The 25875-nt window shown below is 42.0% G+C and overlaps 1 protein-coding gene across 1 annotated transcript in view; it reads right to left on the bottom strand.

Annotated features, from left to right (window-relative positions):
- Positions 1–25875, bottom strand: part of COG5 (component of oligomeric golgi complex 5) — a 169253-nt gene that overhangs the window by 136728 nt on the left and 6650 nt on the right. The window contains exons 4-6 of the mRNA XM_058190345.1: positions 16866–16920; positions 16716–16785; positions 6272–6392 (exon numbers count right to left, since the gene is read on the bottom strand). Coding sequence (XP_058046328.1) covers positions 6272–6392; positions 16716–16785; positions 16866–16920 — 246 coding nt within the window. The remainder of the gene's footprint in view (positions 1–6271; positions 6393–16715; positions 16786–16865; positions 16921–25875) is intronic.

Here is a 25875-nt window from a genome sequence, read left to right as displayed (position 1 = left end):
TTGGCTTTGATGGCTAAGGCGGGACTAGAACTCACAGTCTCCTGGTGATTGGCCCAATGTCACTCAGTTGGCTTTCATGGCTAAGGCGGGACTAGAATTCAGTCTCCTGGTGACTGCCCCAACGTCACCCAGTTGGCTTTGATGGCTAAGGCGGGACTAGAACTCACAGTCTCCTGGTGATTGGCCGAACGTCACCCAGTAAGCTTTCATGCCAAAGGCAGGACTAGAACTCCCGTCTCCCGCTTTCCAGCCTGGTGCCTTAATCACTGGACCAAACTGGCTCTTCTATTATCTTTGATCTTTCCCAAATTACTCCGTGTTTTAAAGATGACTTTTGTGTTCCACAATAAAATTTTACTCAAGGTCATTCCAATTTTGCAATACCCAACCCTGTTTGACGTCTATTCTAAAATGCTGCAGGGTCAAATTACCCAATGAGGATTATTTTTACACAGAACGTTAGAAAGCATCCATCAGCCAATCTAAAGAATTAATTTGTGAGGCAGTGGTCCTTCGTCCAATTTAAAACAATTACATGTTCATCGGTCAAAAACCCTTTTCAAGGATCAAAAATCCATTTGCTTTAGGGAAGAAAAGCACTCACTCAATCTTCTATTAATCCTTATCTTATTTTATATATCAATATAAATAAATATAAATCAAGATATAATTCTTACTCTTCGTAATGAACAGGGTTGGCCTCCGAAATGATTGATGATTACAATATCTATCCATAATCATCTTATGCTCCAACACTGGAGTTTTTTAAAGAAGAAAATGCACAACCAATTTGTCTGAAATGGAAAGATTTCTGCTTAAGCAGGGGGTTGGGCTAGAAGACCTCCAAGGCCCCTTCCAACAATTCTATTCTATTCTATTCTATTCTATTCTATTCTATTCTACTCTACTCTACTCTATTCTATTAAATGTGGTTGGTGGATGATGAGATGATCGTGTCGGGGTTGCCTATGGTGGCCTAAGCACTCCAACAGAGAAAATGGGCTCCCCAGCTCTGTTTTTCACTGCGATGGCCTCCTGAAACCCTCAGGCAGCGAAAATGGAGATCGGGGAGGGGGCATGCGAGGCCCTTGCAAGTTCTGTTTTCGGCTGGCAGTGTCGTGTCCCACTCCTCCGCTGACGACCGGGTCAGGGAAATCCAAATCAGGCGTGCCTCTGCAGTTCTGCCAAAGTCCTAGCAAAGTTCTCAAAGCAGGCAGGAGACCAGAAAGTGACTTCAGCAAGATATATTAGACTTTGCCTGACTCAGAGAATGGCAGAAAGCAGATCCTTTATATAGGCCATGGGGTGTGGCTCCATGACTCAGCACTTATCCAGGCCTGCCCCTCCCTTCCTTCTGTCGCCGCCGCCTATCAATTCTTCTGAAGCGAGGGTCACTCCAGTCTGCAGCTGTTGGCAATTGACCTTCCTCAGGCTCACATGCTGTGGGGGAGGGGGAGGGGTCTAGTTGCTCCGTTTGCCTGGGCATGGAGCCAGAGCTGGGGGCTGGAGGTACTTCTTCCTCCTCAGCCTGTCTAGGCATGGAGCCAGGGCTGGGGCCGGGAGGCATACTAGGACATTCCTCAGCGTTCGGAAGCAGATAAGAAGGCCCCGGCTGCGGTGAAAGCAGGCGAGACACAACAGGCAGGGGCACCACAGGCCGGTCCTTCACTGTTTCAAGGGCGGACCCATGAGCTAGATCTAAGCACCCTGCGGGCCGCATCTAGCCCCCGGGCCTTGAGTTTGACACCCCTGCTCTAAGACCAAGGCACGGGAACGATAGGCTAACAAACATTTTCACGATATGCTCAGTGAGACACATAGCTATTTATGTTCTAGGCTGCCAAGCTGCCATAGATACATAATTTAATCATGCGATGAAGCCACAGCTTACGAGTCTTAACTCTCAAACAGCCACAGCCTGGGAGTTTTGCAAATCTGTTTGCTGGGTAATTGTGTGACCTGAAGTCCTGGACTTACCGCTGTCCGTTAAGTGACCGTTCGAACTAACCACAGCACTGAAAAAAAGTGACTTAGGATTGTTTTCACACTTAACGACCGTTGCAGCGTTTCCCACGGTCACATGATCGAAATTCGGACGCTTGGCAACCGGGTTGCAGTGTCCCAGGGTCACGTGATCAACTTTTGCTACCTTCTGACAAACAAAGTCAATGGAGAAGCCAGATTCATTAACAACCGTGTCACTAACTTACCAACTGCAAAGATTCCCTTAACAACTTCTTGTTGTTAAGTCCTTCGGGAGAAGGGCGGTCTAGAAATTTAATTAATAAATAAATAAATAAACTGTGGCAAGAAAGGTCGTAAAATGAGAGGAAAGTCACTCGACAACGGTCTCGTTTAGCAACAGAAACGGGAGGCTAAGTTGTGGTCGCGGATGACCTGTCCTGTTTTCAGAGTTAATTCCTGAAAGAACGGGAAAATTCCTGTATTATAGGCAGAAAGCAATGAAGTAGTAGCTTGAACTCCATACACGTAAATCTAGTCATTTGCATCTGACTGGTAGCGTTACAAAAGCCCAATTTTCTTTTAAAAAAATAAAAAAAAAACATGAAAAATAAGCCGTGATCATATTCCACAATGTTAGAAAACACTGAAGGCTGTCAATTTCACTTCTGCGTTAATCTTTCCTAGGAAAGATGGCCAGAAATGAAATCAATGGTGCGCTCATAGAAGCAGCTAAGCAGTATCTGTGGGATAGAATAGAATAGAATAGAATTTTTTATTGGCCAAGTGTGATTGGACACACAAGGAATTTGTCTTGGTGTATCTGCTCTCAGTGTACATAAAAGAAAAGATACCTTCATCAAGGTACAACGGTACAAGGATACGGTTAAGGGGAAAAAATCCAGATGGCAGCTACAATATATTGCTCTGTCCATTGCATATTAAAAAGCAAGACAATCACACCATTCTGGCTGCCATCTTGACTTTCTTTCTTTCTTTCTTTCTTTCTTTCTTTCTTTCTTTCTTTCTTTCTTTCTCTTTCTCTCTTTCTTTCTCTTTCATTTCCCTTTCTTTCTTTCTTTCTCTCTCTCTCTTTCTCTCTCTTTCTTTCTCTTTCATTTCCCTTTCTTTCTTTCCTTCTTTCTTTCTTTCTCTCTCTCTTTTTTCTTTCTCTTTCTTTCTTTCTCTTTCATTTCCCTTTCTTTCTTTCTTTCTTTCTTTCTTTCTTTCTTTTCTTTCTTTCTCTCTCTCTCTCTCTTTTCTCCTTCTTCCTTCCTTCCTTCCTTCCTCCTCCCCTCTCTTTCTTTTTCTCTTTCTCCATTTGGATCAAAGCGAGATCCGACCATCAATTAAGCAGAAATTTCCTGACAGTGAGAACAATTAGTGGAACAACTTGCCTCCAGAACTTCTAGATGCTCCAACACTGGAGGTTTTTAAGAAGAGATCAGACAACCCTTTGTCTGAAATGGTGTAGGGTTTCCTGCCCAAGCAGGGGTTGGACTAGAAGACCTCCAAGGTCCCTTCCAACTCATTCTATTCTATTCTATTCTATTCTATTCTATTCTATTCTATTCTATTCTATTCTCTACTCTACTCTTCTTCCTCATTCTGTTCTGTTCTGTTCTGTTCTCTTTTCTTCTCTTCTCTACTCTACTCTACTCTATTCTTCTTCCTTGTTCTCTTCTCTTCTCTTCTCTACTCTACTCTACTCTTCTTCCTTGTTCTCTTCTCTTCTCTTCTCTACTCTACTCTACTCTTCTTCCTTGTTCTCTTCTCTTCTCTTCTCTTCTCTACTCTACTTACTCTACTCTACTCTTCTTCCTCATTCTGTTCTGTTCTGTTCTATTCTATTTTCATTAAAATGTAGTACATTATGAGATCTAAGGAAAAATCTCATACAACATACTCTAGCAGCTATGGAACGAATGAACGAATGAGCGCCTTTGCTTCCATTTTCAAAAGTTCGCATTCAAGAAAAAAAATCTATTCTAACGAAGACAAAAGTCGTACATTAAAAGTTTGTTTTGAGACAATCTCAAAGCTAAAACTAGAAAACCCTAATCTCATTAAGGCTTCCCTTTCAACAGAGCAGTGACTAAACAGCTAGGGTATTTATTATTTAGGATAAGTAAAGCCATTTTAATGACTTTTAAAGGAAAATTAAAGACAATTTGTATAAAATTGTACCACGAGGAGCAATGTTTTCCCGGAAGCCTATCAAATAGATTTGAGGGAGTTATTTTTTGTGTGCACAAGAATAAGAGCAAACAAGAAATGTAGGTTCAATATTACTTCAACTCATCATTCACTGCAAATTGATAAACATATTACCCCAGGACTAACTTGGTTTAAGAGAATTACTTCGATCTGTTAAAAATGTAGAGCTCCTTTGCGTTCTCACTATAAAGGTAAAGGTAAAGGTTCCCCTCACACATATGTGCTAGTCGTTCCCGACTCTAGGGGGCGGTGCTCATCTCCGTTTCAAAGCCGAAGAGCCAGCGCTGTCCGAAGACGTCTCCGTGGTCATGTGGCCGGCACGACTCACCGCCAAAGGTGCACGGAACGCTGTTCCCTTCCCACCAAAGGTGGTCCCTATTTTTCTACTTTCATTTTTAATGGGCTTTCGAACTGCTAGGTTGGCAGAAGCTGGGACAAGTCACGGGAGCTCACCCCGTTACATGGCACTCGGGATTCGAACCGCTGAACTGCTGACCTTTCCATCGACAAGCTCAGCGTCTTAGCCACTGAGCCACCGCGTCCCTTATGTTCTCACTATACTCAGGTATTAAAGTTTACAATTCAACACCACACCCAACTCAGACACATTAACTTCTGCTTCAAGGCCCTTCAGACGTTCTCTTCCTTAAGAACTTGCAGACTGACAAAAAAGACCCACTTGCGATTCTTGTCGGTTTGTGGGCTGTCAGTGTTCGGTGACACCACATCAATTATCGGCAAAATGAAGGCCGCTGGAGCCGAGAAATTGACAAAGATGAGTTTTTGTGCAAAGGATGTTCCTTACTATTGTGCAGGAAGTATTTTGATTTATCGTTTTTTTTAAAAAAAACAATAAATATACCATATATATAACACACACACACACACACACACACACACACACATATATATATATATATATATATATATATATATATATATATATATATATATATATATATATATATATATAACACCATATATATAATTCTTGACTTACCACCATTCATTTAATGCCCATTCATCCCCATGGTCACACAATCAAAATTCAGATCCTTGGCAACGACCTCATATTTATGACGTTTGAAAGTGTCCCAAGATCATGTGATCTACTTTTGCGACCTTCTGACAAGCAAAAGTCCATGAGATTCACTTAAACAACCCTGTTATTAATTTTAACAACCACAGCGATCCGCCTGACAACTGTGGCAGGAAAAGTCGTAAAACGGGGGCCAAACCCCTTCACAAATGAAACCTCACTTAGCGACAGACATGTGCGACTCGGTTGTGGTCGTACGTCGAGGACTAGACCTGTATATGATCCAAACAATATCCACAATCTCTAACTATCAATCTGACAGGTTTCATACAACGAAATGTTATGTACAACTAACGTCCGAAGACTCATTTGACCCCGATTTTTCGAAGAAAAGAAAATCCACCTTGAATCTTTCAAGATTTTGCTGAAAATCCCACCTGTTGTTACCCAGGCCCAAGTAGGTAGTAGGAAACTCAGTCCGTAAAAAAAAAAACAAACTTTATTCGAACAGCTGAGAATTACTTCATTCCCAGTGTAGTTTAACTAAATTAAAGCAAATTCCTCCCAACACAAATTCCTCAGTCCTATCGCAAACCTTGGTCCAATTAGGCAAACTGCCAAAGGCCTTTCTTGGCAAATGTTCAGAAGTCACAGATACAAAAATAAATGCAAGACGTAGATGAAGAAGACGACGAAGCTACCAACGTTGTTTTCCGGCAAAGCCCAAATGCCGTTGCTGGTCTGTTTTAAGCCTTATGGGAGGGGCCAATCATCTCTTGGCCTTACTCCCGAGTTGTCCTTTCTGCTTGAGCTGCTCTTGCCTTCTGGCAGCTCTTCTCATGCGTGCATTAGGAACAGGCTCCTCCTGTTCCTCTGCCTCACTACTATCAGTCTCTGGAGGCTCTGGAGTCCGCACCTCATTCCCCGATGGCCCTGGCCTCACCTCAGCCTCATCGCTGTCCGACTCTGTTGCCAGCTCCGCAGGCTGCTGGCGGACCACAACACCACCCAATTAGCAAACCCACAATTTTAAAAACAACCGGCTGGACTCACCAAGTTCATTGAGACTCTGAGCAGCTTTGGTGATTTCCCGGCTTCCACCCTGAAGCTGGCCTTGAAGTCTTTTGCTGAGGTACAAGATCCGTATTATTCTCCTCAGCAGGTCGCAAGCAGCCTTGGAAGGAAAACATTGAATTTATGCGTGTGTTATTCGGTATGCCCAAAGAAGCCAACACAGTTCTAGGCTGCATGAACAGAGGGATAGAATCAAGGTCACGTGAAGTGTTAATACCACTTTATAAGGCCTTGGTAAGGCCACACTTGGAATATTGCATTCAGTTTTGGTTGCCACGATGTAAAAAAAAAAGTTTAGACTCTAGAAATAGTGCCGAGAAGAGCAACAAAGATGATTAGGAGACTGGAGGCATATAAAGACATATAAAGAACAGTTGCAGGAACTGGGTATGTTCAGTTTAATGAAAAGAAGGACTAGGGGAGACATGATAGCAGTCTTCCAATATCTCAGGGGCTGCCACAAAGAAGAGGGAGTCAAGCTATTCTCCAAACACCTGAAGGCAGGACGAGAAGCAATGGGTGGAAACTAATCAAGGAGAGAAGCAACTTAGAACTAAGGAGGAATTTCCTGACAGTGAGAACAATTAACCAGTGGAACAACTTGTCTTCAGAAGTTGTGAATGCTCCAATACTGGAAGTTCTTAAGAAGATGTTGGATAACCATTTGTCTGAAATGGTACAGGGTTTCCTGCCTAAGCAGGAGGTTGGACTAGAAGGCCTCCAAGGTCCCTTCCAACTCTGGTATTCTATTCCATTTTAAATTATATCTCAGTATACCACTAAAGCATATTAGTATATACTCATGGTCTCTTAAAACTGACTCCGTATATCGATAATCCCTGTATCAAAGACAGTCACTTACGCGGACTAGGGTAGACTTGTCCTACTATGATGTCCTACTTCATGAATCATATTTAGAATATGAACCAGTAACGGGACCATTTTGTTGTAATGTTAATTAAAATGTAATGTTAAACTAGAATTTAGTGGTATAGATACTGTATATAATCCTTTCCTTTCCTTTCCTTTCTCCTTTGCCTTTCCCTTCCCTTTCCCTTCCCCTCTTCCCTTTTTCTTTACTTTTCTTTCTTTCCTTTCTTCCCTTCCCTTCCCATTCTTTTTTCCTTTCCTTTCCTTTCCCTTCCCCTCTTCCCTTTTTCTTTTCTTTCTTTCCTTTCTTCCCTTCCCATTCTTTTCTCCTTCCCTTCCCTTTCGCCTTTCGTTTCCCTTCCCCTCTTCCCTTTTTTCTTTACTTTTCTTTCTTTCTTTCTTCCTTCCCATTCTTTTCTCCTTTTCTTTCCTTCTTCCTTTCCTTTCCTTTCCTTCCTCTTCCTCTTCCTTCTTTTCTTTCTTTCTTTCCTTTCCTTTCCTTTCCATTCTTTTCTCCTTCCCTTCCCTTCCATTTCTCCTTTCCTTTCCTTTCCTTTTCCTTCCCCTCTTCCCTCTTTTTCTTTTTTCTTTCTTTCCTTCCTTTCCTTTCCTTTCCTTTCCATTCTTTTCTCCTTCCCTTCCCTTCCATTTCTCCTTTCCTTTCCTTTCCTTTTCCTTCCCCTCTTCCCTCTTTTTCTTTTTTCTTTCTTTCTTTCCTTCCTTCCTTTTTTCCTTTCCTACTTTCCTTTCCCTTCCCTTCCCTTCCTCCTATCCCATCCCATCCCATCCCATCCTATCTCTTTTCTTTTCTTTTCCCTCCCCTGTCTCATTCCCAAGGAGACCAACAGCATCTCCGTCTTCGCTAATCCGATTTCTATTTCATCTAAATCAGGATTAGTTCATCCAAAATGGTCAGGATCAACAAATCTCGAGCCTGATCTTATTTATTGTGTGCGTGTGGGCCCACCGTTTCGAGGTTACACTGTGGAGATGAAATGCCAAACTCCAAATATCAAACCGAAGTGGATGCCCCCAATTTACTCCTCGTAGTAACACTTCAAAAGCTCAGCCAGCACTTATTTATTTATTTATTTATTTGATTTTATTTTTATACCGCCCTTCTCCCGAAGGACTCAGGGCGGTTCACAGCCAACATAAAACAATTTTATAAATAGAATTAAAAAATCTTAAAAATCTTATTCAATTGTTCATCAATTACCAGCGTAGCGTGACTTTCAGATACATGTCAGGGAGAAATGGTACCCTTTCCACCAACTAGTTTTCTGCAATTAAATCTTCAGCTAAATGAACTTGCTTAATGACTTTAATTATGTGTATGGAGGCACCAGCGTAAATCATTCACAGCACAATTGCGGGTCTAAACCCACTCAGCGCTACAAAACTTGTGGACTTTACAACGGCAGGATTTGGATGACGTTCCTCGGTACCATGAGGGCTCCGATTTCGTTCCAAACCGGTACATTTTAAATTGTTTGCGCCACTGAATAAATGACGCCATTCTAAAGAGAGGGATTGTCTTGCAGGGTAATTAATGACACGATTTTAATGCGTTGTTTAAAGCAAACCCTTTTCCTCCTTTAATGTGTAATTGGAGTAACCAAGCTTTTGCCTAAGATGCGCAAACATACAAATCTTAGAAAACTTGGAACTCCATCGCCTTCGACAAGACCTAAGTTTAACTCATAGAATCATCTATTGTAATGTCCTTCCTGTTAAAGACTACTTCAGCTTTAATTGCAATAATACAAGAGCAACCAATAGATTTAAATTTAATGTTAACCGCTTTAATCTAGATTGCAGAAAATATGACTTCTGTAACAGAATCATCAGTGCTTGGAACACACTGCCTGACTCTGTGGTCTCTTTTCATAATCCCAAAATCTTTAACCAAAAACTTTCTACTATTGACCTCACCCCATTCCTAAGAGGACCATAAGGGGCGTGCATAAGAGCACAAACGTGCCTACCGTTCCTGTCCTATTGTTCTTCTTTTTCTTCTTATATATATATGCTTATACTTCCTTATATTTCCTCATATATATGTTTATATACTATATAATCTTTTTGTATGATACTTACATATTATTATTTATTATTATTATTATTTATTATATTTGTATACCGCCCATCTCCCGAAGGACTCAGGGCGGTTCACAGTCAAAAACAACAGAAAAACATATAATACATAAAAAGCTAAAAGAATAGACAGTTAAATTCAATTGATGCTCTAACTTTTAAATACAAATTTAAAACCTCATTTAAACCCTTTTTTTTAAAATCCCAAGTTTAAAACTACGTTCAAGCTAGTCCTGCTCTTCGAAACAGCAGCGTCTTCAGCTCACGGCGGAAGGACTTGAGATCGGGAGTTGACGAAGCCCCAGAGGAAGCTCGTTCCAGAGGTAGGGGCCCCCACAGAAGGCCCTCCCTAGAGGTCGCCAGCCGACATTGTTTAGCTGACGGTATCCGGAGGAGGCCCTCTCTGTGAGCGCACTGGTCGGTGAGAGGCTAATGGTGGCAGTAGGCGGTCCCGTAAATATCCCGGTCCTAGGCCATGGGCGTTTTAAAGGTGATAACAAGTACCTTGAAGTGAACCCGGAAGACCACTGGGAGCCAGTGCAGATTACGCAGGAGGGTGTCACATGGGAGCCAAAGGTGCTCCCTCTATCACCAGCGCAGCCGCATTCTGGACCAGTTGGAGTCTCGGGTACCCTTCAAGGGAGCCCCATGTAGAGAGCATTACAGTAGTCCAGGCGGGATGTAACCAGGGCATGAGCAACCGTGCATAAGGCAGCCCGATCCAGAAAGGCGTAACTGGCGTATCAGGCGAACCTGATGAAAAGCTCCCTGGTGACGGCTATCATATGATCTTCAAAGACAGCCGTGCATCCAGGAGGGCGCCCAGATTACGAGCCCTTTCCGTGGGGGCCAATAGTTCGCCCCAATGGTCAGTGATGGAATTAGTTGACTGTGCCGGGCGCGGCATCCACAGCCACTCGGTCTTGGTGGGATTAAGTCTGAGTCTGTTCCTCCCCATCCAAACCCGTCGGCCTCCAGGCACTGGGACATCATTTCAACAGCCTCGTTGGGGTGGTTAGGGGTGGAAATATAGAGCTGGGTATCATCAGCGTATAGATGACAACTCACCCCAAAACCACAGATGATCTCACCCAGCGGCTTCATATTGATGTTGAACAGAAGAGGCGAGAGAACCGACCCTGAGGCACCCCACATAAGAGGCGCCTTGGGGTCGATCTCTGTCCCCGTCAACACCGTCTGCGACGGTCGGAGAGGTAGGAGGAGAACCACCGATGAACAGTGCCCCTCACTCCAAGTCCTCGAGTCGGCGCAGCAGGATACCATGATCGATGGTATCAAAAGCCGCTGAGAGATCTAATAGGACCAAGACAGAGGAATAACCTCTGTCCCGAGCCCTCAAGAGATCATCAACCAATGCGACCAAGGCTGTTTCCGTGCTGTGACCAGGCGGAAACCGGACTGGAATGGATCAAGATAGACATTTTCATCCAGGTACTGGGGCAACTGTCGTGCAACCACACTCTCGACAACCTTGCCACAAAGCGAAGGTTGGAGACGAACGATAATTTGATAAACTAGCTGGGTCAAGGGAAGGCTTCTTGAGGAGGGCCTCACCAATTTACTCCTCGTAGTAACACTTCAAAAGCTCAGCCAGCACTTATTTATTTATTTTATTTTATTTTTATAGCGCCCTTCTCCCGAAGGACTCAGGGCGGTTTACAGCCAACATAAAAGAATTTTATAAATAGAATTAAAAAATCTTAAAAATCTTATTCAATTGTTCATCAATTACCAGCGTAGCATGACTTTCAGATACATGTCAGGGAGAAATGGTACCCTTTCCACCAACTAGTTTTCTGCAATTAAATCTTCAGCTAAATGAACTTGCTTAATGACTTTAATTATGTGTATGGAGGCACCAGCGTAAATCATTCACAGCACAATTGCGGGTCTAAACCCACTCAGCGCTACAAAACTTGTGGACTTTACAACGGCAGGATTTGGATGACGTTCCTCGGTACCATGAGGGCTCCGATTTTGTTCCAAACCGGTACATTTTAAATTGTTTGCGCCACTGAATAAATGACGCCATTCTAAAGAGAGGGATTGTCTTGCAGGGTAATTAACGACACGATTTTAATGCGTTGTTTAAAGCAAACCCTTTTCCTCCTTTAATGTGTAATTGGAGTAACCGAGCTTTTGCCTAAGATGCGCAAACATACAAATCCGCACGAAGGATGGAAAAACCAGGGGTGGGCTTCCAAAATTTTAGCAAGGGGTTCTCTGCCCAGTTGCTGGGCGGGCGTGGCCTAGTCGGCCTCCTGCACTGGGGGGGGCTTTTTGCCCTCCCCAGGCTCCGGAGGCTTTCCTTGAGCCTCTGGGGGTGTGAAAACAGCCTCCCCAGGCTCCGGAGGCCTTCTGGAGCCCGTTTCTGGCCTTCCCAAAGTTCCGGTAGGCCTGTTTTTCGCCGTCCCCGAGCCTCCGTGTGTGCCCTGCACTTACCTGCATCCAAAACGGGCCGTGTGGGGACTCCTGGGAGGGGCGGGGTGGGGTGGACGGGGCCAGTCAGGTGTGGGATTTGGGGGTTCTCCAAACTGCACGGTATCTTAGCTAGAGGTTCTCCCGAACCCCTGCGAATCCCCAGCAGCCCAGCCCTGGGGAAAAACTCAAAAGACTACGAGAACTAAACTATGCAAGCACTGCATTTTATAGTATTTTCCAAGGCAGGGGGTGAATTCTACAAATAAGCGAATGAAGTTCCTACATGTTTTGATATCTGACGCCTTCGCGTTCTCAAAGATCCAAAGAGGGTTTTAAAAGGCAGGCGAGTTTGAAAGATTCCAGCTACAAAAATTATTCTAAAAGCAGATTATTATTATTATTTTTTTAAAAGCTGCTTTTAGTCACTGGTGATTTTACACAGGCCGCTGGTTCATGTGAGGATTTTGGCCCTTCAAAGTAAATCGACGGCCCTGCTATCACAAGCCTGGCATGTCAACAGTCGAACAAACAATCTGGCAAGGAAAAGAGCACGAAGAAAAGAGAGCCCCATATATATTTTTTAAACTAAACTTGTTAACTTTTAACTTTAACTTGTGGGGTGGTGTCTCGGCAACTGAATGGAGCTAAGAGAGTGTTTGAATGGCCGGATGCCCTTCCCTGTTGCCAATGCGGAGTTTTGATTCAGCAGATATATTCTCATTGTGCCCAGAGAGAGAAATATTTGCCTTTACCTAGGATCGAACTCACAACCTCCTGATCGTGAGGCGAGAGCTCCATCTCTAGGCCACCGCACCACTCTCTCTCTCTCTCTTTTTTTAAATTAAAATTGCCGAGTGAAAAACACTCTGTCTGGTTCCATCAAAGTTTTCTGTATTTTGTAATATGCTTTTCATACCTTTCAGTTAATGTAACCTCCCAAGAGAAGATTAGAAAGAGAAATACAGATAGTCCTCGACTTAGGACCACAATCGAGCCCAAATTTCTGTTGTTAAGCGAGGCATTTGTCAAATGTTTAAATTTCCCCATTTTACGACCTTTCTTGACACCCCTGTTAAGAATAGAATAGAATAGAATAGAATAGAATTTTATTGGCCAAGTGTGATTGGAGACACAAGGAATTTGTTTTGGTGCATATGCTCTCAGTGTACAAGCGAACCACTGTGGTTGTTACATTAGTAACACGGTTGGTTAAAGGAATCTGGCTTCCCCCACTGACTTGGCTCGTTCGGAAGGTCGCAAAAGGGGACCATGTGACCCCCCCGGCACAGTCATAAATATGAGTCAGATACCAAGCGTCTGAATTTTGATCAGGTGACCACAACGGTCGTTAAGTGCGAAAAATGATCCTGAGTCGCCTTTTTCAGTGCCGTGGTAGCTTTGAATGGTCGCTAAGTGAACCATTGTAAGTCCAGGGCTAGCCAGGAAGGAAAGATCATGATATGACTTTAACTCATGGTAGATGCAGCCTAGAAAGGGAAGTTCTTCATCACTAAACAGGGAGACAGTGGCAGGCTTTATATTACAGCTTGCAGAAGTTCTTAGAAGCCAAGAGCCATGGGCCGTGGGTGGCTCAGGCTGTAAGATAGCCTGTTATTAACACACAGCTGCTTGCAATTACTGCAGGCTCGAGTCCCACCAGGCTCAAGATTGACTCAGCCTTCCATCCTTTATAAGGTAGGTAAAATGAGGACCCAGATTGTTGGGGGGGACAATAAGTTGACTTTGTATATAAATATACAAATAGGATGAGACTATTGCCTTACACAATGTAAGCTGCCCTGAGTCTTCGGAGAAGGGCGGGATATAAATGTAAATAATAAAAAAAAAAGTCGACCAAGCGGAAATAAAATGTTAGGACAAAATTATTGTTAGATATCTGACGATGGTTGATACAGTTGAATTGGATATGGGTAAATTACAATTGGGTTAAACTTGCTGTACAAGCCTGAAAGATTAACTGTTTGTCAATGTTTTGCTCTATTTAACCACAATTATCATCTTAAAATGGATCGTGACAGACTTGAACCCTGGGCGCTAACTAACAAAATGAAATTCAAAGGTAGAGAAAAGTAAAGTCTAACACTGCAGAAGCTGTGAATGCTCCAAGACCGGAAATTTTTAAGAAAATGTTGGATAACCATCTGACTGAGATGGTGTAGGGTTTCCTGCCTGGGCAGGGGGTTGGACTAGAAGGCCTCCAAGGTCCCTTCCAACTCTGTTGTTATATTATATTATATTATATTATATTATATTATATTATATTATATTATATTATATTATATTATATATTATATTATATTATATTATATTATATTATATTATATTATATTATATTATATTATATTATATTATATTATATTATTATATTATATTATATTATATTATATTATATTATATTATATTATATTATATTATATTATATTATATTATATTATATACCTAGGCAAGAACAACCCGAAGTACACATATAGACTGGGTGAAACGAGGCTTAATAGCAGTAACTGTGAGAGGGATCTTAGGAGTCTTAGTTAATAATTAATTAATTAATAAAAATAACTAATTAATAATTAATAATTAATAAATTAATAATTAATAATAATTCATTAATTAGTTAGTCTTAGTCTTAATTCAATATGAGCCAACAATGTGCCGCGGCAGCCAAAAAAGCCAATGCAATCCTAAATTGCATTAACAGAGGGATACAATGAAGATCAAGGGAGGTACTAATACCACTCTTTAAAGCCTTAGTAAGACCACACCTAGAGTACTGCATCCAGTTTTGGTCACCACACTATAAAAACAAGATCTTGAGGCTCTAGAAAGAGCGCAGAGAAGAGCGACCAAGATGATTCGGGGACTGGAGGCTAAAACATACGAAGAACGGTTGCAGGAACTGGGCATGGCTAGTCTAGTGAAGAGAAGGACCAGGGTTGACAGGATAGCAGTCTTCCAATATTTGAGGGGCTGCCACAGAGAGAAGGAAAGGGGTCAAGCTATTCTCCAAAGCACCCGAAGGCCAGACAAGGAATAATGGATGGAAACTGGACAAGGAGAGATTCAACCTGGAAATAAGGAGAAATTTTCTGACAGTGAGAACCATCAACCCATGGAACAGAAGTTGTGGGAGCTTCATCACTGGAAGTTTTCAAGAAGAGACTGGACTGCCGTCTGTCAAAAATGGTGTAGGATCTTCTGCTTTTTTTTTTTTTTATTTACATTTATATCCCGCCCTTCTCTGAAGACTCAGGGCAGCTTACAGTGTGTAAGGCAATAGTCTCATTCTATTTGTATATTTACAAAGTCAACTCATTGGCCCCCCCAACAATCTGGGTCCTCATTTTACCTACCTTATAAAGGATGGAAGGCTGAGTCAACCTTGGACCTGATGGGACTAGAACCTGCAGTAATTGCAGGCAGCTGTGTTTTAATAACAGGCTTCTTACAGCCTGAGCCACACCACGGCCCTTGGGCAGGGTATGCTTGCTTGGGCAGGGTATGTGACTAGATGATTTACAAGGTCCTCTCCAATTCTGTTAATCTGTTAAGGCTATTTTAGGCGCGATATCAAGGGAACCTAGAGTTTTTTAAAGTGCTAAAGGGAAATACAGAAGAACTAAGATAGCACATAAAGAAATAATGCTTCTTTTATATGAAGCTTACTTCCTACCCCTCGCTACAGATAGTCCTCAAATTTACGATGGTTCATTTAATGACAGTTTGAAGTTACAACAGCACTGACAGAATTGACTCTAGAGCATTTTTCATACTTACAACCGTTGCAGCATCCCCTCTGACACGTGATCAAACTTCAGACATTTGGCCACCGACTCATATTTATGACGGCCGCAGTGATTCTCCTTTTGTGACCTTCTGACAAGCAAAGTCAACGGGGAAGCCAAATTCACTTAACCACCGTGTTACGATCAACTCGCCTAACAAATTGTGGCAAGAAAGGTCGTAAAATGGAGCAAAATTCACTTCACAAATGTCTCGCATAGCAACAGAAATTTTGGGCTCTATTGCGATCGTAAGTCGAGGATGTTTTGTCTGTACGTAAAGAAATAATGCCTTTTTTTATAAGGGTTATTTCCTACTCCTGCCTACAGTCTACCGCGAGGAATTGAAAAAAGTGAGAATTATGTCCATTAATCACAATATACTAGCACGAAGCTGGAGAAAAAGGTATTCATTAATTTTGAAAAACACGGGATTTTTTGACAAAAAACCCCCCACAACTGTCAACAATTAAAAATGATCGACACACAGCAATTTTTAATATTATGTCAGGTTTTTTTTTTAAAAAAAGGTTCTCGGTGGATGTCCATAATGCCAAATGCTATTTTCAATTTGGTTTCCACGAATCTCAGAAAATGTCATTTTTATTTATTTAATTTTTTGGGGGGGGGGAAATCTTGGGAAGTGAGGAACAAGGGGACTAAATTCTAAACCGAAGCTGCAACTAAATTTAAAACGAGGCAACCCTTGCTAAAAACTTGGAAAGGCAACAAATAACTAACTGAAGAAAGGCTCTGAAAATATATGTATGTATGTATGTATGTATGTATGTATGTATGTATGTATGTAAATGCACTTTTTACAAATTTTGCCAGATGAAAAATTCCTTTCTGTTTGCATTTGGTTTTTTGTTTTGTTTTTTCCCTCTCTTCTGAGAAGGAATTTTTTTTGTGTGTGGAAATGTTCACCATTCTTATGCAATGATTTTAATTATTTATTCTGGGAGTGTTTTCCACTTTTCTTGAACAAGTAACTATAGCAACCCTGCAGAGCCCTCCAGAAAGAAAAAAAAACAATCCGGTTATCTCTGTCCATCATTAATTCGCTCTCATGTTGGAAGTCGCAAAACCCTATCCTTCGCATCTGTTTCTCGCGCCATTGTTCTTCGGCTGTCTGAAATACTCTTTTGCAACCCAAAAGGGGAAGTGAGGAGGGGAAAGGAAATTTTTGAAGGAGAGAGAAGAGAGTAATAACTTACCTGAAGCCTTGCTAGCTGCGCCGTGCGGGATACGATTTTGTTGTAGGGATCAATAATTTTGCCTTTGATCCTAAGGAGAAAAAGGAAGCGTGTTTTAGAAACGAGGGCGATGCGCGAGAATTTTAAAACTTCCAACAACGGGACGCATACCTGTCAACGGTACTCTGCAGGGCACCGATTCTGGTCTGCATCATTTCGAGAACACCTGCAACCAAAGATAGAAGAACCGATCAAAATGACTACCTCGCGTGAAAGAAATCTGGGGGGTTTTCTCCCCCCCCTCCTCCGTTGAGGAAAAGAACTTAAAATAAGTTAGGAAATTGCAGAAATTATAATACGCGTAATCCTCGGCTGACAACGGTTCATTTAGGGAGGGTTCAAAGTTACGACAGCACTGAAAAAAAGTGACTTTTTTTGTCACACTTATGACCGTTGCCGCATAACCGTGATCAAAATTTCAGACAGCTGACTCATCTTTATGACGGTCGCAGAGTTCCGGGGATCGCCTTTCACGACCTTCTGAGGAAAAAGTCAAGGGAGAAACCACGTTCGCTTAACCAACATGTGACTCACTGAACAACGGCGGGGATTCGCTTAACAACGGTGGCAAGGAAGGCCGTAAAACGGGGCGAAACTCACTTAAGAACTGTCTCGCTTAGCAACATGAACGTTGGGCTCAATTGCGACGGCAAGCAGGACCACAAGTGAGCCCATAATTTAGGTCGCTAAGTGAGACACTTGTTCAGCAGGTTTTGCCTCATTTTACGATCTTCCTCGTCAGAGTTGTTAAGTGAATCACGACGGTAGTTAAGTTAGTGACACGTTTGTGAAGTGAATCCGGTTTAATCCTTTGACTTTGTTTGTCAGAAGGCCGCAAAAAAAGAGGGAATCACACAGTCGCAGGACACTGCGACCGTCATAAATGTGAGTCGGTTGCCAACCATTTGAATTTTGATCACGTGACCTCGGGGGTGTTGCAACGGCCCTACGTGTAAAAAATGGCCATACGTCACTTTTTTTTTAAAAAAAAAGTGATGTTGTAACTTTGCACGGTCACTAAATGAACTGTTGTAATTCTGTACTACGTTAAAATATTTTCACGGTTAACGATGAGCCTAATTATGTTCAGTGCACAAAGGATGTTAATGTCAAACTTAAAAAGATTTGTGGTACTCAGGTGTTAATCACACTGCTAACAGACTGCATTTCTGCTTATGGCTTTTATTTCTAGCCTGCTTTTAAGGCCAAAAATCTTCTAAAGCAGCTTATGAGAGAAATATAAAATCTGTAGAAGAAAAAAAATCCACAGGACGTATTAGGTTAAAGCTAACAATGGAAATTGGGAATCCTTTCCCGAGGGAAAGACTGTTGTAAGTCGAGGACTGCATGCAGCTGCTCAAGCTGTGTTTGAAAATCTTAAAATGATGGAGCCCCCAGAACTACAAGAGATAGGCTGTTTACTGTTAAAAAATTCTCCCGACTTTAATTCCTTCTGGAAACTTCCACCTGTTGATTCTCATCCTCTCCTTAGGAGCTAGGAAAAGTAAATAAATTCCCTGCAATAAAGGAGAATATTTGTAGCTCGGGGTTTACACGAGAGATGGTTTTCTTGCAGATGTTTCATTACCCAACTAGGTAACAGCATCAGTAGTAGATGGATAGTACATAGTAGAGATGGATACCGTATTTTTCAGACTATAAGATGCACCGGGGTATAAGACGCACCAAGATTTCGAACAGGTAAGTACCATACTAGGTGATATCATCAGTGCTAGACAGTACCAATAGTAGATAGATAGTAGATAGTAGAGATAGATAGGTAATGGATTGATGATACATGGATAGATAGGTGGATGTTAGGTGGGTGGGTGGGTGGGTAGGTAAATAGGTAGGTAGGTAGATAGGTAGGTAGATAGATGGATGGAGGGAGGGAGGGAGGGAGGGAGGGAGGGAGGGAGGGATAGATAGATAGATAGATAGATAGATAGATAGATAGATAGATAGATAGATAGATAGATAGATAGATAGATAGATAGATAGATATGGAAGATAGGTAGGTAGGTAGGTAGGCGGTAGATAGATAGATAGATAGATAGATAGATAGATAGATAGATAGATAGATAGATAGATAGATAGATAGATAGATGGATGGATGGAGGGATAGATAGATAGATAGATAGATAGATAGATAGATAGATAGATAGATAGATAGATAGATAGATAGATAGATAGATAGATAGATAAGGAGAGAGAGAGAGAAAGATAGATATAGATAGATGGAGGGAGGGAGGGAAGGAGGGATAGATAGATAGATAGATAGATAGATAGATAGATAGATAGATAGATAGATAGATAGATAGATAGATAACTAGATAACTAGATAGATGGATTGATGGCTGGAGGGATGGATGGAGGGATAGATAGATAGATAGATAGATAGATAGATAGATAGATAGATAGATAGATAGATAGATTAGATAGATTAGATAGATAGATAGATAGATAGATAGATAGATAGATAGATAGATAGATAGATAGATAGATAGATAGATAACTAGATAGATGGATGGATGGATGGAGGGATAGATAGATAGATAGATAGATAGATAGATAGATAGATAGATAGATAGATAGATAGATAGATAGATAGATAAGGAGAGAGAGAGAGAAAGATAGATATAGATAGATGGAGGGAGGGAGGGAAGGAGGGATAGATAGATAGATAGAGGGATGGATGGATAGGTAGATAAGTAGATAGATATAGATAGATATAGATAGATAGAGAAAGAGAGAGAGAGAGAGAGAGAGAGAGAGAGATCGGGGTGTCAACCTCGATTTCATTGAGGGCCACATCAGGGTTGTGTTTGACCTTGGGGGGCCCTGGCGGATGGGCCATGGTGGGCATGGCCAGCTCAATGTCACTCGTATCGGGGCGCCTGTGGTGGCACAAGCGCTCTGCCAGCAAAAAACGGGCTCCCGAGCTCTATTTCAGGCTGCGACGGCTTTCTGCAACTCTCTGCCAGCCAAAACGGAGCTCGGGAGGGTGCGCCCGGGTGCGGCCCTCCAGAGCTCCGTTTTTCACTGGCAGAGCCACACGAGGGGTCCTTGGTGCCCTCTGAGCTTGCTTGTTTTCTTGCAGATGTTTCATTACCATACTAGGTAACATCATCAGTTCCAGTGACGATAATACCTAGTTAGGATCACGAAATATCTGCAAAAAGACAACAACAAGCAAAGCTCAGAGAGCGCCAGAAATTCCCCTGCGACTGGAAGAAAAAAACCCTGCGATGCCCCCCCACCCCCCCGAATCCAAACCTCATTTCAGTCCAGAACCATCAATCAAGACAAGACAAGTGGCTGTTAACAGCAAGGCTAAAACATATGAACCCGGTTACTCAGCCACCCTTGGTCCGCTGACAGCTCTTACTATTAATAGCGGTGATGGTGCATTTTACAAGGCTTTGCTGGCAGCGTTCGGGTCCAACTGTTGACAGAAAAAGAACTGCGGTTGGATCGTTTGGGTGAAGGGAGGGCATCTATCAAATAGGTGAAGATGAAAATAGGTACGTAATTCAACGGATTAATCTTTCTACATGCTATGGACCACTTCGTTTATATTCAAAAATCAGAGCACCCAGAATTGTTCTTGGTTTGCAAAAAAAAAAAAAAAAAAATCCATACTGGAGACGATGCAACCAAATATAATAATAAGGTAAAGGTTCCCCTCGCACATATGTGCTAGTCGTTCCTGACTCTAGGGGGCGCTGCTCATCTCCGTTTCAAAGCCGAAGAGCCAGCGCTGTCCGAAGACGTCTCCATGGTCATGTGGCCGGCATGACTCAATGCCAAAGGCGCACGGAACGCTGTTCCCTTCCCACCAAAGGTGGTCCCTATTTTTCTACTGGCATTTTTTACGTGCTTTCGAACTGCTAGGTTGGCAGAAGCTGGGACAAGTAACTGGAGCTCGCCCCGTTACGCGGCACTAGGGATTCGAACCGCTGAACTGCCAACCTTTCTATCGACAAGCTCAGCGTCTTAACCGCCGAGCCACCGCGTCCCTTATTATATAATAATAGCAAGCTGATTAAACTTAAATCATCAAAATCTCACAGTAAATATAATCCGGAAGAAAAAACCCTGCGATGCCCCCCCACCCCCCCGAATCCAAACCTCATTTCAGTCCAGAACCATCAATCAAGACAAGACAAGTGGCTGTTAACAGCAAGGCTAAAACATATGAACCCGGTTACTCAGCCACCCTTGGTCCGCTGACAGCTCTTACTATTAATAGCGGTGATGGTGCATTTTACAAGGCTTTGCTGGCAGCGTTCGGGTCCAACTGTTGACAGAAAAAGAACTGCGGTTGGATCGTTTGGGTGAAGGGAGGGCATCTATCAAATAGGTGAAGATGAAAATAGGTACGTAATTCAACGGATTAATCTTTCTACATGCTATGGACCACTTCGTTTATATTCAAAAATCAGAGCACCCAGAATTGTTCTTGGTTTGCAAAAAAAAAAAAAAATCCATACTGGAGACGATGCAACCAAATATAATAATAAGGTAAAGGTTCCCCTCGCACATATGTGCTAGTCGTTCCCGACTCTAGGGGGCGGTGCTCATCTCCGTTTTAAAGCCAAAGAGCCAGCGCTGTCCGAAGACGTCTCCATGGTCATGTGGCCGGCATGACTCAACGCCAAAGGCGCACGGAACGCTGTTCCCTTCCCACCAAAGGTGGTCCCTATTTTTCTACTGGCATTTTTTACGTGCTTTCGAACTGCTAGGTTGGCAGAAGCTGGGACAAGTAACTGGAGCTCGCCCCGTTACGCGGCACTAGGGATTCGAACCGCTCAACTGCCGACCTTTTCATCGACAAGCTCAGCATCTTAGCTGCTGAGCCACCGCATCCCTTATTATATAATAATAGCAAGCTGATTAAACTTAAATCATCAAAATCTCACGGTAAATATAATCCGGAAAGAAAACCGTTGTCAAAATCGACAGAATGTACAGCCCAGCAGCGCGATGCCTTCTAAATTTATTTCTATTTTTTTATTTTTAACCAGCGCCTCAGCCCCTGGCAAGGCAATATCAAGGCAAACAACGCTTGTGCATTAAGAATACATACGTTATATTTATTTTTTTTTATGTAAAGGAAAATATTCAGCCGCTGGATCTGGAACGGGGACTTGTCAGAAGCAGCTGTTCAAAACCCACAGCTCAGAAACTAAAGCCCGGAAGGATAATCCAGAATTTTTTTCAAGCTTTCCATTAACAGAAAGAAAAAAAGAAAAAAGGATATCCTTGAATGAAGCAATCCTCAACCAGAGGAGAAGGATACGATATTTAAGCAAATGCCAGTGGATTGTGTTTCGGTGTGATATCCCGGTAGGTCGGTACTGGCTGGGGAATTCTGGGAGTTGAAGTCCACACAACTTCAAAGCTGCCAGGATTGGGGAAAAAAAAACATTGCTGCTGTAGTAGGCATGAAATTGATTTCCTTGGGAGCAAACTGCTAGACTTGATAAGTCTCTAGATCAGCGGTTCTCAACCTGTGGGTCGGGACCCCGTTGGGGGTCGAATGACGATTTGCCAGGGGTCGCCTAAGACCATCGGAAATATGGGAAGTATACTTGCGAGTCGAAGAATCGCACTCCAATGATGACTCCACAAGCCAGCTGCAGGCTCTTCAAATCGCTAGCCGAATTCAGCTTCAGGCGCGATGAATTAAAAAAGAGAGAAATATTTGCTTTGATGTCTCCCTCTCAAGCCAGCTGCAATCACTCCCAATCGCTAGCCTAATCTGGCTTCAGGCGCGATAAACTTAATAGGGGAGGAGTCTCCGCTTTAATGCCTCCGTCCTCAAGGCAATCGCAAGCAGTTCAGATCGCTAGCCAATATGGCTTCAGGCACGATAAATTCAAAACGAAACTAATTTTACGGTTGGGGGTCGCCACATCATGGGGAATTGTATTAAAGGGGTCGCAGCACTATAAAGGTTGAGAACCACTGCTCTAGATTAAGCCAAAAAGGAGTTTTCTGCTACTAAATGACCTGCTAAGTTTATAGCGAATATAAAAACACCATTAAATGACCTGCTGAGTTAATATAAAAAGCATCAGAAGGCAGGATAAGAAACAATGGATGGAAACGAATCAAAACTAAACATGCCTAAATAAGGATGGCATAGAGCAGATTTCAGTTACCGGTTCGGGTGACTCGGTCCGAACCGGCTGGATACCACCGCTGGTGAGAACAATTAACCAGTGGAACTGCTGGCCACCGGAAGTTGTGGATGCTCCATCACTGGAGGTTTTTAAGAAGAGACTGGACAGCCACTTGTCTGAAATGGGACAGGGTCTTCTGTTTGAGCAGAGGGTTGGACTAGAACAGGGGTCTTCAACCTCGGCAACTTTAAGCCTGGTGGACTTCAACTCCCAGAATACCCCAGCCAGCAAAGCTGGCTGGGGAATTCTGGGAGTTAAAGTCCACCAGGCTTAAAGTTGCTGAGGTTGGAGACCCCTGGACTAGAAGACCTCCAAGGTCCCTCTTACCGGCTCTATTCCGATCGATAGTTAAGGCAGTTGAGCTCAGAATTTGTAACATGGAACAGATTTGGGGTATCCTGTAAAGGCGATGAATGTATGTATGTATGTATGTATGTATGTATTTATTTATTACTTACTTACTTATTTACTTACTTAAAAGTAATTTTGAAATCACTTAAAAGGAAGCGATTCTTAAGGGAAAGCACAGTTCATTATGTAAGAACGGATTTGCAACAAGCTGGTAGCGGTGCAGAAATCATCTTTGCAAACGGAAAAAAAAACACAATTCCAGCAAAACGCGAGCATTTTTAACGGCGTTCAGTTATCAAAAAGACCCTTTTTGGTATTTTCCTCCCAACGAAGGCTACAATAATTAAATGTTCACACTTTTTTCCCGATGTACCTTTCAGGCTGCAGATGCCATCTCAAGCATAAAGTCAGTTTTCTGTAGGAGTCCAATTCTATATATGGACCCAAGAAGGCTCAGCATACGGACGCGAGGCAGTGTAAGTATGTGTCAACCCACACGTTTGTCAATGCTTACTCACTTACACATAAAGGGGACAAGAATTCAGACTCAATATCATGCATTATTTAACAGAACGGAAAGTGTATGTTATTAGGTTTGGCAACTAATAGGTCTTCCAGGACTGATTTAAAATTTTCAGTGTGAAAACGGGCTCAATTTGGAGGCTGAAACAGCTGTAGCCTGGGATGGGACGGGACGCGACGGAACAGAACAGAAAAGAACATATGGAATGGAATGGAATAGCAAATAGAATAGAATAGAATAGAATAGAATAGAATAGAATAGAATAGAATAGAATAGAATAGAATAGAAAATATGGAATGGAATAGCATAATAGAAGAGAAGAGGAGAGGAGAGGAGTGAAGAGGTGAAGAGAAGAGAAGAGAAGAGAAGAGAAGAGAAAATATGGAATGGAATGGAATAGCATTCAGAATAGAATAGAATAGAATAGAATAGAAAATATGGAATGGAATAGCATAATAGAAGAGAAGAGGAGAGGAGAGGAGTGAAGAGGTGAAGAGAAGAGAAGAGAAGAGAAGAGAAGAGAAGAGAAGAGAAGAGAAGAGAAGAGAAGAGAAGAGAAAATATGGAATGGAATAGCATTCAGAATAGAATAGAATAAAATAGAATAGAAAATATGAAATGGAATAGCATAATAGAAGAGAAGAGGAGAGGAGAGGAGAGGAGAGGAGTGGAGAGGTGAAGAGAAGAGAAGAGAAGAGAAGAGAAAATATGGAATGGAATGGAATAGCATTCAGAATAGAATAGAATAGAATAGAATAGAATAGAATAGAATAGAATAGAATAGAATAGAATAGAATAGAAAATATGGAATGGAATGGAATGGAATGGAATGGAATGGAATAGAACAGAACAGAATGCGGAATAGCAAATAGCAATAGTACTTAGACTTATATACCACTTCATAGTGCTTTTACAGCCCGCTCTAAGCAGTTTACACAGCATATTGCCCCCAACAGTCTGGGTCCTCATTTTACCCATCTCGGAGGGATGGAAGGCTGAGTCAAGTGAGCCGGTAAGATTTGAACTGCCGAACTGCAGCTAGCTGTCAGTTGAAGTAGCCTGCAGTGCTGCACTGTAACCACTGCGCCACTCAGCTCTAGAATATATTCTATGAGAATACAGAATATAGAATAGAATGCAGAATAGAATAGAATAGAATAGAATGGAATGGAATGGAATGGAATGGAGTGGAGTGGAGTGGAGTGAAGTGGAATGGAATAGAATAGAATAGAATAGAATAGAATAGAATAGAATAGAATAGAATAGAATAGAATAGAATAGAATAGAATAGAATGGAATGGAATGGAATGGAATGGAATGGAATGAAATAGAATAGAATTATTTATAGACCAAGTGTGTTTGGACACACAAGGAATTTGTCTCTGGTTCATAGGCTCTCAGTGTACATAAAAAGAGCAAGTAGTAATAAATAGATGATCCTCCAACATCTCTCAGAGACATTTGGTATCAATAACCAGAATATCCTGCAGCGTTTACAGGTATTGTTCTCAACTTACAACCATTCCCTTAGTGACCGTTTGAAGTGGCAATGGCAAATAGAATAGAATATTTTCTCTAGTTTCGAAGCTGTTTCCTGTTTGGTAATGAATCGTGAGAACAACCAAGCAAGGGCCCCTGGGCTACAAATATTCTTGAAACATAGTTATATTTATTAGTTCGTGTACTGTAAGCGCTTTCTCATGAAAAATGCCATTATCCACATCTATATTATAAATTGCTTGCAAATATTGATTCTCTGTTGTGTTCCATAGATAAAATAGTTATTTCCACACAGGCAGAAAAGTTACGTGCAAGGAATCGGTTCAGAACTCTGCCACCTGCTGGCAATAGAAAGAAGTACAACACGTTCATGTTTTGAAAAGGCTCAAAGAAAAGAACACAGCTGTTGACTTACAACAGTTCATTTAGTGACCGTTGAAAGTTATAACGGCTGATTGAGAAATTCTGGGAGTTGGAGTCCACACAGTTTAAAGTGCATAAGGCTGATAAACAATGAGTTAGAACAGAGGTCTCCAACCTTGGTCCCTTTAAGACTTGT

The sequence above is a fragment of the Ahaetulla prasina genome, chromosome 7 (genome assembly GCF_028640845.1).
Source record: "Ahaetulla prasina isolate Xishuangbanna chromosome 7, ASM2864084v1, whole genome shotgun sequence".
Classification (NCBI taxonomy): domain Eukaryota; kingdom Metazoa; phylum Chordata; class Lepidosauria; order Squamata; family Colubridae; genus Ahaetulla; species Ahaetulla prasina.
This window is presented reverse-complemented; position numbering and strand designations above follow the sequence as displayed.